The following is a 16,253-nucleotide window of genomic DNA, read 5'->3' as shown; positions in this document are numbered from 1 at the left end:
AGGCGGGAACCGGGACCGTGGCACGAGGGAGGGCTGGATGGGGCGGTGGGGGCCCTCAGGGCTGTTCCCAGTGCCGGAGAGCGGCTCGGGACGGTGTTGAGTGCGGGGCCGGGTGCTTTCCGGCGGGACAAGCGCGTGGCGTGTGCTCGGCGCACACAGCCGGCGTGGGGGCGGCACGGCAGACCCGGACGCTGCACGGCTTACGAGACTCCCCATTTAATTTTAACTCATGGACTAACAGCTATGTTGGCAAACGTCCAGAAAAATTGTTCTGTACCCACAAAGAAAGCGCTCTAAATTGGAGAGCGACACATGGCGCTTTCCTGCACAAAACAGGGCGGCCGGACCCCGCGGAGCTGTGACCGGCACCTCTGCCGCTGGCACCCGCTGCGAAGCTTTGAGCTTCGCCCCGGCGGGTCCTTGTGAGTCTGTGCATCCACACACTGCAGAACCAGCGCTCACTGAACGAATATAACGCGTGGACCCGTGCTAGTGGCCGGCACCCAGCTGTGGAAACCCCTTGCGGTGCGTGGGGATAATTAAGGTTTGTCCCAGAACAGAGGGAACGATGTATTTGATGGAGGAAAAGCAGCTCACGCCCGCTCGGCAGTGGGAAGGGACGTGGAGCATCCTGCATCCCCGACGCCACCGGGACTCGGTGCCTCTGCGGCGCTGGTGGAGCTTGAGGACGTGACGGGGCGTCTGAGCCGCGGGGGGCCAGGCGCGATGCCGGTTCTCCGCGGCCGCGGCAGGGCACCGGCGCCTAGTGGAAGCTGCACATGCGCTGCCACTGCTCCACGTCATCGATGTCCGCGCTGTACGGGGAGCTCCAGTCCCGCTCGAACACCGCCTGCAGCTGCCCCCGGACGGTGGCCGTCCCGCCGGCGCGGCCCCCTGACTCGTTCACGACGAGGGCCGATCCCGCCGTCCGGACAAAGTAGTCCCCTGACCAGTTGGACGTCCCTGCGGAGAGAACCGGGAGGGAAGAGCCACCGCCACCAGCAGCAGGTTTATTTAGGGGGACGAGACGCAGAGGCGCCGGCAGCTGCGCGGTGCTGGTGGGGATCTCCGATGCACGCGTGCTGCACGCTGGGTGCCGCGTGCTGGTGCCGCACGCTGGTGCCGTACTCACCGATGTAGGCCACCTTCTCCGTGACCATGTACTTGTTGTGGGTCACCCGGGCGTAGGGGATCCTGGCCTGGGCTGCGCTCGCCGGCACCGTGAAGAGTCTCTGCAGGATGGAAAGAGACCATCGGCCACGGGAACAACCTGCCCAGGGTGAGCAGAGGCCACCGGCTCGGTCCCCGGCTCAGGGGAGCGCCAGACGAGGCGGCCGTGCCGTGCCGTCCCCGTGGGCGCCCATGGCGCGGTACCCACCACCTCCATGCTGTAGTGCGTCTTGTTGTCGGCGACGGCGGCCAGGGACTTCAGGAAGGGGAACATCGCCGCCTTGCTGTGCCGCCAGCAGCCCACCAGCAGCCGGACCTGCACTTTGCGCTCGTAGACCGCTTTCCGCAGGTGGTTATCAATCACTGGCCAAAACCTGGGGAGAGAAACCGCGCTGCCTCACCCGCCGGGGCCACCGTTACCTCCAGGGGGCTGGAGAGCAGCTGGCTGGGGGGGGGGTCGTGCAGCTGCCAAAAGAGCAGTTTCGCCCGTCGGGTTTGGAAGAGTGGCCTGGTTTGGAGCGCAGGGCGCAGCAGGGAGCGAGCCTGCCCGTGGGGCTGCTGCGGGGCGCCCAGGAGCACCGACCCGCGGGCGCTGCGCTCGGCCTCGGCAGCTGCTGCAGGCAGAGGGTCGGGCTCAGAGTTAGGGGTACAGTTAGCATCAGGATTAGGGCTAGGGTCAGGGTGCAGGTTAGCGTTAGGGTCAGGGTTAGCATCAGGATTGGGGCTAGGGTCATGTTCAGGGTTAGGGTCAGGGTTCAGGTTAGAGTTAGGGTCATGTTCAGGGTCAGCATCAGGATTAGGGTTAGGGTCATGATCAGGGTTAGGGTTCAGGTTAGAGCCAGGGTGAGGTTTAGGGTCAGGGTTCAGGTTAGAATTAGGGGTAGAGACAGGTTAGAGTTAGGGGCAGGGTTAGCATCAGGATGAGGGTGAGGGTCCAGGTTAGTGTTAGGGTCCAGGTTAGTGTTAGGGTCAGGATGAGGGTTAGGGCCATGCTCACGGTGAGGGCCAGGGTCCAGGTTAGCGTTAGGGTCAGGGTCACAGTGGGGTTCGGGCAGGCAGCGTGGCGTGCCGAGGGAGCAGCCCGGGCCGGGGCTGTGCCGGGGCCGTGCCGAGCACAGCCGTACCTCTGGGGGTGCGAGAACTCCATGGTGGGCAGGTAGCTCATCACCGCGATGTACACGAACTCCTCGGCGGCGTCGATGACGCTGAGGAGGGCGCGGAGGTCCTCGGTCCGCCCCGGGGCGCAGAGGGCCGGCGGGGCGCTCTGCAGGATGGTGCAGAGGGTTTACGCACCCCGCTGGGGCTCCGGCTCCGCGGTGGGTACCTGAATCCCCTGCAACACCGCTGCAGGAGGCAGGGAGCGGCGCAGGGAGCCGGCGCACAGGGGCTTACCGAGAAGTAGACACCAGCTCCTGTCTCGTTGAGCCTCAGCTCCAGCGGCGTCTCCATGTTGAAGGTGGTGGAGTAGTTGGCTGGCCACGGCACTGGGATGGAGGCGTCGGGAAGACCCAGCGCCCAGTAGGCTTCGAACATCTTGCTCAGGTCCCGGGCCAGGCAGCTGCAGTTGTAGACGGCCGTGCCCAGCTCCTTCACCTGCGCGAGCGGGACCGCGGCTCCGTCACGGCGCCGGACAAGGCAGGTTTGCGCGACCGACCCTGTGCCCGCTGTTGGGGGTGTTTTACCCCACGGTGGGATCCAGCAGCAATCGTGACTGCGGGTCTGTGCTGCCAAAGGAGGGTCCCGGCACCGCAGCAATTCCCTCCTCTCTCCGGGGCCGGGGAAGGGGCAAAGGTGCTCCAGGGAGCAGGGCTCTTTTCCGCTTCCTGGACGTGTTTCGTGGCCATGATCCGGCCCCGTAGCATCCTCCCCGAGCCGGGGTTCAGTACGTTAAATCGGGGCCCTTGCGCTCACCTGGGTCAGGGACCGCCAGTCCATGTTGGCGCTGCCGATGTAGAGGTGGGTGCTGTCGACGATCCAGAACTTGGTGTGCAGCACGCCGCTGGTGAGCCGGGGCATGTCGACCTCCCGCACCGCAGCCCCTGCAGGGCCAGACAACAGATCTCCTGCGCTGGCCACGTCCCCCCGGCTCTGCGGGTGCCCCCGGGTTTCCCCCCCGTGCCGGCATCGTGCCGGCTCCCCTGTTGCTCACCGCTCTGCTCCAGCGCCTGGAGATCGTGCAGGGGCGACTTGGAGGAAGGGGTGTTGACTGCGACTCGCACGGAGACGCCGCTCTGGGGTAACTTCAGCAGTTCCTCCAGGATTTGCTTGCCCTGGTTGGAAAGCAGAAAAAAAGAGGAAGTGGTTAAAAACCCCAGGGACATTCGAAGACAGGGCCTGCCGTTTGAGATGGGCATGCACGAAGAGCCGGGGCTGGGTGCGAGCCTTCTGCCTTGCTCACGGGCCTTTGCATATGATATACCAATTATATCAGAGGAGGCTGCGCAGGCTGGGCTGGCGCAGGGCTGGCTGGCGTCATGCAAATCGCGGCGTCGCTGGCGTGAGCTTGGCCGGCCGAGCCCTGCCCTGGGGCCAGCTCCGGCCAAGAGGACGCCGTAAGGTGGTGCCGGTCTGTACCTGGGCGGCGGAGGGCTCCTGCGTGTGCGTGTCCTCGTTGGTCATGGTCCAGTAGAAGGCTGCGATATCCAGGCTGTGCTTGGCGCTCCCGATGAGGCTCATCCACGTGTCGAATGTGGAGGGGTTCATGGGCCCTTTACCGCCGTACGTCATCCCCTCAGGGATGCTCTCGACGAGCACGATCCTGGTGAGGAAAGCACAGACAGCAGCTCAATGCAACAATAGATCAATGCAGTGATAGCTCGATGCAACGATAGCTGGATGCAATGATAGCTGGATGCAACGATAGCTCATTGCAATGATAGCTCGATGCAATGGCAGCTCAATGCAACCATGGCTCAGTGCAAACGGTTGCAGCCCTGCGCCCAAGCCGTGGCACACGGCGCAGGGCCCCGCCAGGGCTTGTCTTGGGCGGGCGCAGTGCAGCAGTGCGGGCCGGGACATGGAGGGTGTTGGGGAAGTGTGGAAGAGCCAGTGCTCGTCTCGCTCACCGGCACGGGTCGCTGCAGGGGCCGCCTGCGCCGTGGGCATCGCTTCTGCCTCCCGGAGGGGCTGAACCCGACCACACATTGAAGAGGTGGATGAAGAACAGGCAGGAGAAGATGGCGACGAGGATGCCGGCCAGCAACACGCAGCGGGAATACTGGAGAGAGGAGTGTCAGCGTGCAGGGAAGAAAAAAATTGCCTTTGTTGGCTTTAAACCCACCTCCCGCTGGCCGAGACCCCCTCGTTCTTGCACTGGGGGATCTGGGGGACGACGGCTCCATGTTCGGCTGCTGCCGGCCACCTGCACCCCACTTTGCAGGGGGAAGATCACACGAGAGGCTCGGTGCGCCAGGGAGAGCAGCTGGGGAGGAGGAGGAGGACGGCCCCGAATCCGGCCGGCAGCGAATTCAGCCCCGGCTCGGGGCAACTGGTAGTTGTACAACTGCTCCCGCAACCGGAGCGTGCCTAGGACAAGCACGGCCGCCGCGCGGCACTGCCATTCCCGGCCCGGCACCTCGAGGGGATTTACCTTCTGCACGAACCGGCTGGGCTGGTGGGGCGCCGGCGGCTCCTCTGGCTTCTCCAGTGGGTCCAGCTGCGGAGGGGACAGAGTGGGTCAGGGGGGTCCGAGCTGGCCCGCGGGATCCTGACCCCGTTCCCGGCCGGGTGCCGCTGGCTGCAGGTTTTGCCTGACGTTTGCAAATCCCACAACGAGACACCAACAGTCCCCGGCCAAAACTGCCGCCTGTTTCTCCCTGCAGCCCCCCAGCGGGGTCTGCCCGGGGCGGGGGGGCTGCGGGACGCCCCGGCCTGGCAGGGAATGGGCACGGAGAGGTGGGCTCGACGCCTGCACCGTACCTGCTCGTAGGCCACGTACGGCTTCATCGCTGCTGAAGGGTGGAGGGGAGCCCGGGGCGCCGGCGCTGCACGCCTGGGAAAAAAGCAAACGCGGTTTTTCCTGCAGCGCCAGCGAGCGACGCGCAGGGGCCTGCGACGCCCCCGTGCCGGCGCGGTGCCTTATCGATCCCGCGGCATCGGCATCGGTACCGGCTGGGCAGACCTTGTACGACCTCCCGCTTGCCGGGGAGCGCGAGGCTGGATCGGCTCTCCCGCTCGGAGTTTGTCCCGTCCGTCCGTCCGCCCACCCACGCCGCGGCTCCCAGGCCCGGCCTGGGGGACGGACGCTGCCTGGCCGGCGCCGCGCGTGCAATGCGTTGCACAAGCGCCTGACTCACGGGGCCACCGCGCTCACGTGCCCCTGCCAGTGTTGATGACTCCGGGAGCGCGGGGAGGGGAAGTTTCCTTGCAGCAGCGATTGCAGCTTGCTGGGAAAACACCCGGAGCAGCCTCCCGCTCCCTCCCCGCTCGGGCTCGGGGCGGCCGTGCCGGGCCCGGGTGGCGATACGCCACGGCGTCGCTCCCCGCGGGGGCGGCCGCCTGCCCGGGGGAGGCCGGCGGCTCCGGCGCTCCGGCTCCTACCGGCCCCACCGAGCCCTGGCCGGGTCCCCGCGTCCGCGGCGGCCCTGGGGACCGGGGAGGAGGCTCGGCGGCCGCTTCTGCTCCCGGAGGTGGAGCCTGGTTTCCGGCGGCGGCGGCGATGCCGCGGTCCGGAACGCGGGGATGCGGACGGGGAGGGGGGGATGCGGGGCGGCCGTGCGGGCGGGATCCTCCCGCAGCCCCCGGAGCCGGGGGGGCTCCGAAATCCAGCCCTTCCTCTTCCACTCCCATATGCACTGGGGCTGAGTGAGGGCCGGATTTGGGATGAGGGTCGGGGTCGTGTTTCGGGCTGGGGTTTGCCCCAGGGCTGGGGTGACCGTGCTCCGCTGGTCTGGGGCTGCCCCCTTCCCCGGCCGGGGGTCTGGGCTGTGTTTAGGGCCAGGGGCATGTTTAGGGTCAGGGATATGTTTAGGACCTGTTTAGGACCTGTTTAGGATCAGGGCCATGTTTAGGGTCAGAATTATGTTTAGGACCATGTTTAGGGTCAGGACCACATTTAGGACCATGTTTCAGGCCAGGGCCATGTTTAGGGCCATGTTTAGGGTCAGGTACATGTTTAGGGTCATGTTTAGGGTCAGGGACATGTTTAGGGCCATGTTTAGGATCAGGGACAGATTCAGGACCATGTTTAGGACTGTGTTTAGGGTCAGGGCCAGGATCAGGGCTGTGTTTAGGGATGTGATTCAGGCCAGGGCCGTGTTTAGGATCAGGACCATGTTTAGGACCATGTTTAGGGCCCTGTTTCGGGCTGTATTTAGGGCCAGGACCCTGTTTAGGGCTGTGTTTCAGGCCACGGCTGTGTTTAGGGCCATATTTAGGATCAGGGACACGTTCAGGACCCTGTTTCGGGGGGGGGGGGGGAAGCGGCTGTTTCCGGAGCCGCCAGCGGGGGCGCGCGCGGTCCGCCAGCGCTCTATGGTTCTCCCTGCCTTTCCACCCCCACCCCCCCGCCCCAACTCGGCCGCCTAGAGGGGCCTCCGCGCCGGCGCGAGGCTGGCGGCGGGCTGGGCTGGCCGGCGAGGTCACTTCCGGCACTCCGTGGCTAGTCCTTCCGGTTGGGCCTGCCCCGGGGGCTGGAAGAGCGGCGATGGGGCGCGGCGGGAGCCGAGAGGTGACGGGGGGGGGGACAGTACGGGGAGGGGAGGATTGGGGGCAGGAGGAGGGGGCAGTAAGGAGAGGGGAGGGTTGTGGGGCAGGAGGAGGGGGCAGTAAGGGGAGGGGAGGAGTGTGGGGCAGGAGGAGGGGGCAGTGAGGGGAGGGTTGTGGGGCAGGAGGAGGGGGCAGTATGGAGAGGGGAGGGTTGTGGGGCAGGAGGAGGGGGCAGTATGGAGAGGGGAGGGTTGTGGGGCAGGAGGAGGGGGCAGTATGGAGAGGGGAGGGTTGTGGGGCAGGAGGAGGAGGCAGTAAGGGGAGGGGAGAGTTGTGGGGCAGGAGGAGGGGGCAGTAGAGGACAAAAGGGGATGTGGGTCAGGAAGGGGGGCAGCTGTGCTGGGCTGGCGGGTTAGGGGCTGGCGTGGAGATGGAGCAGGGAAGGGGCTGGGGGTGAGAGCAGCCCCCCGGGGCTGCATGGAGCACTGGGGCCTCCGAGGGAGCCTGCAGGGTCCGAGGAGCCGCGAGTGGAGCCGGGGCGCTGCGTCTCGGTCCCGGCTCTTAGTCCTGGGGCCTCCAGACGAGGGAGGGCCCCCAGGGCTGCTGCTCTCCCCTTCCCCCGGGCAGGCACCCTCTGGTCCGCCAGATAAATGTCCCGGCACCGCCTGGCCTTACCAGGGCCCGGCTGCCTGCTGCAGGCAGCGCGTCCCCTCCGGTTCGTCCCATGGGCGCACAGTCACACGCGGCCGGGGAGATGCTTGCGCCGAACTGCGACTCTGGGGAGAGTGTGAGGATGGGGCTGAAATCTGGGCAAGTCGGTGATAGGGACTGTGCCATGGGGGCAGGGGGCTGTCACAAATCAGGGTCTCCACGAGGCTGCGGTTGTTTCTCTTTGGAGGAGCCGTAGCCCTCCGTGAACAGCAGCGATCGAATGTGGAGGGGTGCAGGAGAGCGGTGACTGACGGTTGTCCGTTACTGCGTCAGAGGGGTTGTGCCGCGAGGTCCTGAGACTTTCCGACGGGCTATTCTTGTTGCATGAAGCCCAGGACTGGCATTTTGCCGACGTCACTGCTAGAGCGCAGTTGCCTTTATAACGTGTTACTTCATTGCAGGCTTTTTTCGGAAGTGAGACCTAGACCCTTGTGCGGGTCCTTCTGGATTTTCCATAATGGTGTCAGTTACTATGGGTAAGTGTGAAGGGGTGATATTTTAATCTCTGTGAATGTGGCACTGCCCCACCCCTTTTCCATGTGAGTGGAAGTCCTAGTAAAATGATAACTATGGTGTAAAGACACTCAAAGAGCAAATTTTTGTCTGTAAGATGATCTTTTTCCCCCCTGTGATCAATTTTGCTCCTGGTGCCTGAGCGATCAGGTTAATCAGCCTTGTTGTAGATGTGTGACAGCAGCTGCAAATGTTTGGAATGAGCTTCTGGGAGTGTGTGTGCCAAACCACAAAAAAAGGATACCAGAGAGATATGATGAGCATAACTGAAACTCCCAAAGCCTGGAAAATCCACAAATAAAGCTGTGACTGCATCGCAGGACTGCCACGTGCTCAGGGTCCGCTGTGGGTCTCCTGAAAGCTGGGCTGGGTCGTACAGAGTTTGTGCTTTGACTTTGAATTTCTTTCCGCTCTCACGCACTGCTGGTGCTGCAGTCTGGCCTCACCAGCCAGAAATCCAGTGCTGCTCTGGTGTAGGTTTTTCTCCTGCCTGTGTTCCAGGCTGCTGAGAAAACAGCCCTGCCCACCTGTACCCGTGGGCAGGAAGGGTTTGTGCAGGGCGGCCGGCCCGTGCCAAACCTGTGCCCGTTCAGAGGGCTTTGCGGCAGGCTGCTGTTGACATCCTCTGATTTTTTTTCTCTGTCTGTTGCATTTTTCAGCTACATCAGAATGGATTCAGTTTTTCAAGGAAGCTGGGATTCCTCCAGGCCCTGCCGTCAACTATGCAGTTATGTTTGTAGATAACAGGTGAGATTGTGAACAGGCAACACTTTCTCGTTGCTTTGGGAATAGTAAATAACAGGATGTTCTCGCCGGAGTGAACTGAGGCGCCGCATGTCCCTCTGCAGAGCAGGAGGTTCCTCTGTGGCGGGGGAGACGAGCCTGCCAGCACAGAGGCTCGCTCTGCCTTTTGCTGCACTAATTTAAACTGGTCTGTAGGGATCCAGGCCCTGATCCTGCAGCCTCATGTAGGTGACAGCCTCTTTTCGGTGACAGCTTCCCACTGGGAAGCTGCGGGATGCCCTCGCCAGGCCCTTGGCAGCATTCACCGATCAGGCAGCGAGGTGACACAGAGTACTTCTAGTTATGAGTTCCAGCACTCAAATTCCTGGGCTTTTTGGCTATTATGGATCCCATGATGAGGGGAGGGAGAGGGTTAACCCAAGCATCCTGGCCTCTTTCCAGTCTGCTTAATTAGTTAGGTCAATTATGAATCTGGTCCAAGTTTCTTTTTCATTATCAGCACTGTTTCTTTCTGTAACAGCTACTGCGTTCTGTCCCAGGCTGGGGATATGATCCTACAGCTTGCTTGAGGCTCAATTAATTTGAGCTCCTATAATGTAAGGAATTAGAGTATGTGCAGGGAATTGTCCCCTGCTGCTGAGCCACTTGCTACGTTATTTCTTCTCTGCAGAATCCAGAAGAACATGCTGATGGACCTGAACAAAGAGATCATGAACGAGCTGGGCATTACGATAGTGGGGGACATCATTGCTATCCTCAAACACGCCAAAGTCGTTTACAGACAGGTACTGTGCGCTCTCAGGCAGCACTGGCCTGTGAATCACTTGTATTTGTTTGGGTAGTGCCACTCCCTTCCTGGGAGGGAGAAGGGGGTGTAGCTCTGGAGTGTGCTAGAGAGTACGGATTGCTTGTGGGCCAGAAAATAAGTTAAAATTGCCTTTTTGGTGGACAGACTGATGGCGGGATGTTTGCTGTAAGTGTGGAGATGGTATCATAGCCTCGTGGTGCAGTGCAGTGGAGAACCGTCCTGATCAGCAGCCACAGTGGCTCTTAACTGAGCCTACCCAACTTACCTTGCTTCAGAGTTTTGCCTGCACACTGCCAGCTGCAACGAGGATCCTTGCTTTCTCCTGCTTCAGGAGAAATCTGTGTTGTTTTCTGTAGGAGATGTGCAAGGCAGCTACTGAATCGATATGCCCCAGCCCACCGAGCGTGCAGGCTGATCTGCGCCGGAACGCCAACAGCGGTGAGTGCGGGCTGGCCGGAGGTCGCGGAGGATTTCTGGGGAGTGAAATCCATTGCCCGATAAATACAAGCTAGATGAGTTATTTTACACATGGCTCCGTATAATTGATGGCTGCCTTCCATGGGATCAGAGCATTGCTCAGGGAAGAGCTGATTCGTTTATTTACCTGACAGATGGATGCTCTCTCCTTGTTGCACTGACCGTAGCCACCGTAGGTTTAAGACGCCGGTAGGAAGAACAAGAGCCCTGCTGTTAATATATCTGTGGGCCTGGTACATCCTGATCTTCCTCAACTCACTGTCCTTGCCCTTCAGCTGCTACCCGTATGATTGCTAACAGCTTGAGCAGAGACTCACCACCTGCTACCCCTGTCCGAAGGCCTGATACCAGCACATCCAAAATCTCTGTCACTGTATCCAACAAACTTGCTGCAAAAAATACAAAAGCAGGTATGGATGGGAATGTTTCCCATCAGAAATGGTGGGAAACATTTGCCGTGCTGCGTGGGGCAGCTCTTGCTTTTTCCTTTTATTCTGAATTGAAATTCTGCTGTGAGCATTTAATAGCTGCTGCCTTTCGGCTTGGATCTAGCTGCGTTGTCATGATCTGATTCCTGTTCTCTTGTTTGCATTCATAAGTAGTTCGAGGCAAAGTGGGGAGCCTGAAGAGCCCCAGTGCTTCAGGGTATCTGTTGGCATCAAAGCAGTTGGTAGCAGAGTTTTCTCAAGCCCAGGGTAGCGCCCTAGTGCTGCCCCCTCGGCAGTGTAAAGCCCTTCTCGCATGTAATTCTTGGAGTGATGAGAATTGCCAGCTCAAAGCTAGTAGTAGTTGGTGTCAGCTCTGTCTGTCTTTGGCCTTTGAGGTTTGCGTGATGCAGTGGACGAGAGTCCAACGGTCCCAGTGAAGCGTCGTCGAGTCACAGCAGAAATGGAGGGGAAGTACATCATCAACATGCCAAAGGGCACCACTCCTAGGACTAAGAAAATCCTGGAGCAGCAGGCGGCCAAAGGTACCAGCAAAGTGTTTGTAGTGTGCTGAGCTCTTCCAAAACCAGTTACCCAGTGGGTGTTCCTGATCTCGTTGTCTCTTCTGGAAGGCTATTCCAGAAACTCACAGTTCTGACTGTCACTAGAAAAGACAGGATGAGCCATACTTCCCTCACCTCACCTGCTCTCTGACTCCATGACCTAGCCTAGCATTACAAACTAGGCACTGAAGCTCAATTGCATTGGGATTTTTGAATCCAGATAGTTGTTGAGTAGAAGTTGTATTATTTTGAACATGTATTAAGTCACTATGACCAATAAAAGTTGCAGTCACCTCTATTTAAGGGTTATTTATGAAAAAGAGACAAGGACAGATAGCCAGGTTTGGGTGGGAGGAACAGCATTAGCCCTCCGTTGGAGACTTATTCAACATTACAATGGCTATTGTTTAGTTTTGCTGGGTGCCCTGATTGTGCCTTTTCAGTATGGTCCCGCAAGCCCCTCATATTGGCCACATTATGCTGCATAGCTTTTGTGCAACCTCCTCTAGCTCCCTTTTCTAGGGAAGTCTCAAAGACATTGCTTTCTTGAAAACGATAGGTCTCCAGAGGACATCTGTGTTTGATCGTCTGGGAGCTGAGACAAAAGCCGACACGACTACGGGAGGCAAGGTGAGCGAAGTGCTCTTTCTGCCTTCAGCTGCGACTCGGCCGTTGCCAGTGGCTTGGTGGGCACGTGCACTGCCGTGCTGCTCACCCCACTGAAGCTGCTGGGACTAGGGTGGAAGGGAGACATCGCTCAGCCTCATGACACGGCACGAAGCTTCGTGTCACAGCTGTCTGTGTCCCACGTTTGGGGTGCTGAGTGCTGGATAAGGGCCATGCCGTCATTCTCCATAGCCGTGCTGTATTTGCAGAGCTCCCTTATCCCAATGTCGTGAGATTCGAATGTGAGGGTCCCCTTCCCTAGACTTGTTCGGGGTTGGCAGTCTCATACTCGCTGCTGAAAGCTGAAGGTCCTTATCAGCCAGACCCAATGGTCTTGTGAGCCCAGCAAAAAAACCTCTGTGCCTCAGGCTCGCGTGCAGAAAATCAGACTGCCAGTATAGTGGCCTCACTAAATAGACTGGACCTGCGCTGCAGTTGCTGATGTTCAAATTGCTGTGTTAATGGATATAATTATTGTCATTTGTTCACTGATTTGACCGGAGGGCATTGAACTGGCTGATGAATTAGAAGGGCCGGCCTGGTGGGGCAGAGAGCGGTGCTAGGTATAGGTGTTTGGGAAGATTGCCCTGGGGTTGCCTTTGTGTTGCCTGTTTGAAGGAAGAGGAATGGAGTCTTGGGTACTGAGAACCTAGGACTTCTCACAGAAAAATCACCTCAAACTAGAGAAAACTGAAAACGGTGGGGAGGTGCTGTGGGAAAGCGCTGGTCTGGGGTGGAGGAAGCTTGAGTTCCATTGGTGGCTCCTGACCCCTGGGCGACTTCAGCAAATCATTTCCCTGTCTGTGCTTCTGTTCTGATCCCTTTAATATGGGATATGATATATTGTTTCCTTTTCTGGAGGCAAAAAGCTCAGCAAGGAAGTTTTGAGGTGTACTTTGCTACAGCTTGCAGAGTCAGCCCCTAAATAAAAGTGTGAGGAAACATTATTTTAAAGGCCACAGATATTTGTAATACAGGAGTAATCCCTGTTACTCGGGCAGCAGTTTTCCTCAGCAGGTCTCAAAACACTTTGCAGGTGATGTTAGGTTCCTTATTCCCTTTTTACTGCAGGGGAAGTGGGGAGCAAAGGGAAGCGGGAGATAATTCAAACGCCCCAAAAATGACAAAGCTGCGAGAAGGACCGTGGGTGTTCGTGTCCTGCTCCCACGTCTGCCCGCTCCCTTGGCAAACCCCAGTCCTCCGCTCCCACCTTTCTTTTTGCCCTGTTTTCCAGTGACACTGACGATCTCTTTGTTGCTTCCCAGCCCACAGGGGTGTTCAGCCGACTGGGTGACACGCTGGAGGTGGATGGGGACAAAGCACTGGAGAGTGACGACGACTGCTCCGTCCTGCAGTATGCTGGTGTCCTGAAGAAGCTCTCCAAGCCCACACACAAGGAAAGTGCCAAGCCGGTAGTGACCATCAAAGCAAAAGCCACTAGCTCAGAGGCCAAACCAGCTGCCACTGCCATCCGGCGGCTTGGCAACAGGAGTGCCACCAGTATCCGCCTAGCAGCAAAGGAACGCAAGCTGGAGCCGGCAGCATCCAAAGTCAGCGTCATCCAGAGACTGGGCAAGGCCTCTTTGCCAGCTGAGGCCCAGGACAGCAGCATCACCAGCACGAAGAGTAAAACGGAGCCTGAGTTCAGGGTCACTATAAAGAGGACTTGGGGGAGCGCGAAGGTAAGCAGCACCAGCGAAACCCCTAGCGCTCAGATGGACAATACAGGGACTGTTAGCGTCTTTAAAAGACTGGGAAAGAAGGCAGACTGACACGTGGACAGGGTATTGCAGGCTCCTCTCTCCAGTGGCTAGTGCTTGAACCACTCTGGTTTTTACGTGTTGTTACCACTCCACGCGCATCCAGTGCCCTCCTGATGGATGTCTGCTGTTACCCCCATTTTTCTCCTTTGTAGCAGAGGTCAGGGCTTCTCGTCCCAGTTTTTTTCTGATCCTGGCTAATCCCTTACCATTAAATGCAAAGGAAGAAAAAAACCTTCCTGCAAATTTGGCTGCCTCTGTGTGCAATGAGCTGGGGTTCTCGTGTCTGCCAGATGTTCTCTGCCAGCACCAACCCCTCCCCACCAGGCTAACGGTTCTCTTTGATCCTCTGTGCCAGCAGCGGGTGCGAGGCCAAGTCAGGGCACAGCATGGCAGCTCGGGCCCTCTGGATGAGCAGAGGGTTGCAAACTCCAGGGCTGTCAGTCTCATACCCTCACCAGTTCACTGAAAGCATTTTTTTTTCTATCTTTCTGTTTTTTGTTTTTCTCCTCTGCAGGTTCTTTCCTGTATCTAGGAAGTAGGACCTGGAGGACTCCGTAAAGAGATATTACGGAGTTGGGGCCTGGTGCTGGGACTCTTGATTTTGAGGGTTTCAGAGCAGCCTCTAAAACCAAAATACAAAGGCTTCAGAAAACTGCTCAGGCACTTGTTTGATTGTTCAAAATTCAATCTAAGAGACGCATTAGGTTTCTTCACTGCTGCTACCCATACTTCCGTGCTCGCGTTTCTAGCACCTGCACTGGCTTGATCTCACCGGCCTCTTCCCACTTCGAAACCTAAAATCAGCACCCTTGGATTTACAACTGTTACCAAAATTGTTTCCCTCGAGTTTGTTGTATGGAAATACAGCTGCAGCAACACTGATCCTCACCTCTGGGCAGTTCCCAGGTCTACCAGGCATGTACTAAAAACTGCATATCCTGGCTGCCTGGGTTTATGGCCAGTTCCAGAAATACTGTTTGGTGGATGGAAGAGGAAAGGAGCAATCTGTGTGGTCTTCCAGGAGCCTTTCTCTAGATGTTTAAAGTAACGCAATGCTCTCCAACATTAGCTTTCTACTGAGAGCAGTGGGAACTATTGTGTCCTGCAGGGGCCAGGTCTGAGGAAAATGGAGTTTCTTACAGCAAAAGGCATAACTTCCCTGAAAAGCGCTCTGCTTGTATTGCAAACCATCGCTAGGAGAATAGGCTGAGGTCCTCCGTGGTGTGATGATATGCGCACCGTGTGTGCTGTGCACGCCCGCGAAACCTCCGCGGGGCCAGCCACCAGGCAGAGCACCAGCCAAGGGCGCCGAGGGGCCGCGTGCGCCCGGCTGTGCTGGCAGCGTCGTTTCTGCATTCAGCCGGAGCTTCTTCCACTCCTGTTCTGAATGCCCCTTTTTTTTTTTCCTCTCCAGAAGGCTTGTTTTCCCTAGTCTGTGGGTGTCATCGTGCGAGGGGGACGGGACTGGCAGCGCGGGGAGCGCTGTGCGTGGAGGACGCCCTTGAGAGCCGCAGAGCAGTTGGTGTGCTAGGCTGCTGGCGTCCTCTTTGCAAGAGGGACTTTCCTCCGCCCACGCAGGGAAAATAAAAACAAGAACTAAAGCCCGCTGAGCTGATGATTTCATGGCGCGGAGGTCTCGGCTAGGGTCCTGTTCAGTGACTTGTAAGTGCGGTTCAGCACCAGGCTTGAACACTGGCCCTATGCAGCCTGTGGGCTCGGGATATGCCTCTTTTTTTCTCCTTTTTAGATCTCTCTGAGATGCTCAGGTACAAAGCCTCTCTGCAGAAGGGGGCCCAGCACGAGCAGTTCTCGGTCACCTTTGCCAGGTTTCTCCGTAATAAAGATGAGGGTGGCTGCATTGTGGGCAGACCCTGGGGGCAGTCGGCTCTGCCAAGGCTGCATGAGCCTGGGCCGCAACTGTGCGGTTTAAGGTCTCGCTTTTTACTGCAGAAAAAACACTGGTTATGTTCCCGGCTTTTCTTATTTTATCAGCATATTTATTAAGACAAAAAATGAGGTTTAACGTCTTTGAGCGTAAGCCTCTTAAGTAGGTTGCTAATTCTTGTTTGTTTTTGTTTGCTGTGGGTTTATTGCATCACCTTTTGCTTTTCTGATTTTATAACCCGGTTTCATATGACTGCCTGTTTGGGCATTTCTGTTTGAAGTGTGTCGACCTTCTTTGTAGAACACCATTGTTAAAGGTATTTTATTACATGGTTCCTAGGTTTTAATATTTGTTAATTCACGAGTGTTTGAATGTGTGTTGGTTAGAGGAAGAAAAACCTAAGAAAAATGATTTTGTCTAGCGTTTTATCAGCTGTTCCTCAGTGGGTGGGATGAGGGGAAGGGGATCCTGTGAAAGGATGACTTGCCCTCAAATGACAATAGGAAGCTTGGGGTGATATATTTTTGAAGGTTTTCTTTGATTCTAGAGGGAAGGGGGGGTGAGTGTTCTTTAGTCCTTCAGATTCCTAAAGAATTTTTTTTTTCTTTAAGAAAGAGAATGAAATTTGCACACAAGCGGAATTTTGTAACTGGCGGTGGGGAGGTGGCAGAGGTTTGTGTACTGTTCTCCCGGCACATGGATTCAGAGTGCTTTTGCAATAAAACGTAAAAACGCTTCTCTGGGCTCATCCCTCCTGGTGCTTTAACGCCTCTCTGTCCAGGAACCCACTTGGCGTCTCTTACTCCAGGACCCATCGCTCTCTATGCCATCCCTGGGACTGCTGCTGGAGGGGAAGGGCCGGTGCATCACCGGGACGGCGGA

General features: G+C 57.8%; 2 protein-coding genes across 5 annotated transcripts; one reads left to right on the top strand and one right to left on the bottom strand.

Moving 5' to 3' along the window:
* Positions 1-200: 200 nt before the first annotated feature.
* PLD3 (phospholipase D family member 3) lies at positions 201-5,805 on the bottom strand. 2 transcript variants are annotated; one of them, XM_067314485.1, is made up of 12 exons: positions 5,291-5,805; positions 5,089-5,161; positions 4,760-4,825; positions 4,236-4,387; positions 3,745-3,928; positions 3,320-3,440; positions 3,082-3,209; positions 2,563-2,763; positions 2,295-2,434; positions 1,379-1,544; positions 1,133-1,232; positions 201-963 (listed from the first exon to the last, which is right to left on the bottom strand). In XM_067314485.1, exons 2-12 carry the CDS (start codon positions 5,113-5,115, stop codon positions 764-766), a joined length of 1,485 nt encoding a protein of 494 aa, XP_067170586.1. In that variant the 5' UTR covers positions 5,116-5,161; positions 5,291-5,805; the 3' UTR covers positions 201-763. The 2 variants fall into 2 exon arrangements, with proteins under 2 accessions (XP_067170586.1, XP_067170587.1); XM_067314486.1 differs by having other exon boundaries at positions 5,710-5,795.
* Positions 5,806-6,786: 981 nt separating this feature from the next.
* On the top strand, positions 6,787-16,108 carry C35H19orf47 (chromosome 35 C19orf47 homolog). Of its 3 annotated transcripts, XM_067314490.1 has the most exons (10): positions 6,787-6,838; positions 7,929-8,003; positions 8,700-8,787; positions 9,455-9,569; positions 9,949-10,030; positions 10,345-10,479; positions 10,893-11,039; positions 11,617-11,687; positions 12,989-13,405; positions 14,001-16,108. In XM_067314490.1, exons 2-10 carry the CDS (start codon positions 7,985-7,987, stop codon positions 14,016-14,018), a joined length of 1,092 nt encoding a protein of 363 aa, XP_067170591.1. In that variant the 5' UTR covers positions 6,787-6,838; positions 7,929-7,984; the 3' UTR covers positions 14,019-16,108. The 3 variants fall into 3 exon arrangements, with proteins under 3 accessions (XP_067170591.1, XP_067170590.1, XP_067170592.1); XM_067314489.1 differs by having other exon boundaries at positions 12,989-16,108; XM_067314491.1 differs by lacking the exon at positions 10,345-10,479 and having other exon boundaries at positions 12,989-16,108.
* Positions 16,109-16,253: the final 145 nt, after the last annotated feature.

Source organism: Apteryx mantelli, chromosome 35 (assembly GCF_036417845.1).
Source record: "Apteryx mantelli isolate bAptMan1 chromosome 35, bAptMan1.hap1, whole genome shotgun sequence".
In the NCBI taxonomy this organism is placed as follows: Eukaryota; Metazoa; Chordata; class Aves; order Apterygiformes; family Apterygidae; genus Apteryx; species Apteryx mantelli.
Note: the sequence above shows the minus strand (reverse complement) of the source record. Positions and strands in the feature narration are given on the sequence as shown.

Bases quoted from the DNA above. Each gene is read 5' to 3' on its own strand.
- PLD3 (XM_067314485.1), bottom strand. From the start codon at position 5,115: ATGAAGCCGTACGTGGCCTACGAGCAG. The intron at 4,388-4,759 runs GTAAATCCCCTC...TCCTCTCTCCAG, and splicing joins CCAGCCGGTTCGTGCAGAAG to TATTCCCGCTGCGTGTTGCT. The intron at 964-1,132 runs GTGAGTACGGCA...TTCTCTCCGCAG, and splicing joins GGAGAAGGTGGCCTACATCG to GGACGTCCAACTGGTCAGGG.
- C35H19orf47 (XM_067314489.1), top strand. The intron at 8,788-9,454 runs GTGAGATTGTGA...TCTTCTCTGCAG, and splicing joins GTTATGTTTGTAGATAACAG to AATCCAGAAGAACATGCTGA. The intron at 10,031-10,344 runs GTGAGTGCGGGC...CTTGCCCTTCAG, and splicing joins GCGCCGGAACGCCAACAGCG to CTGCTACCCGTATGATTGCT.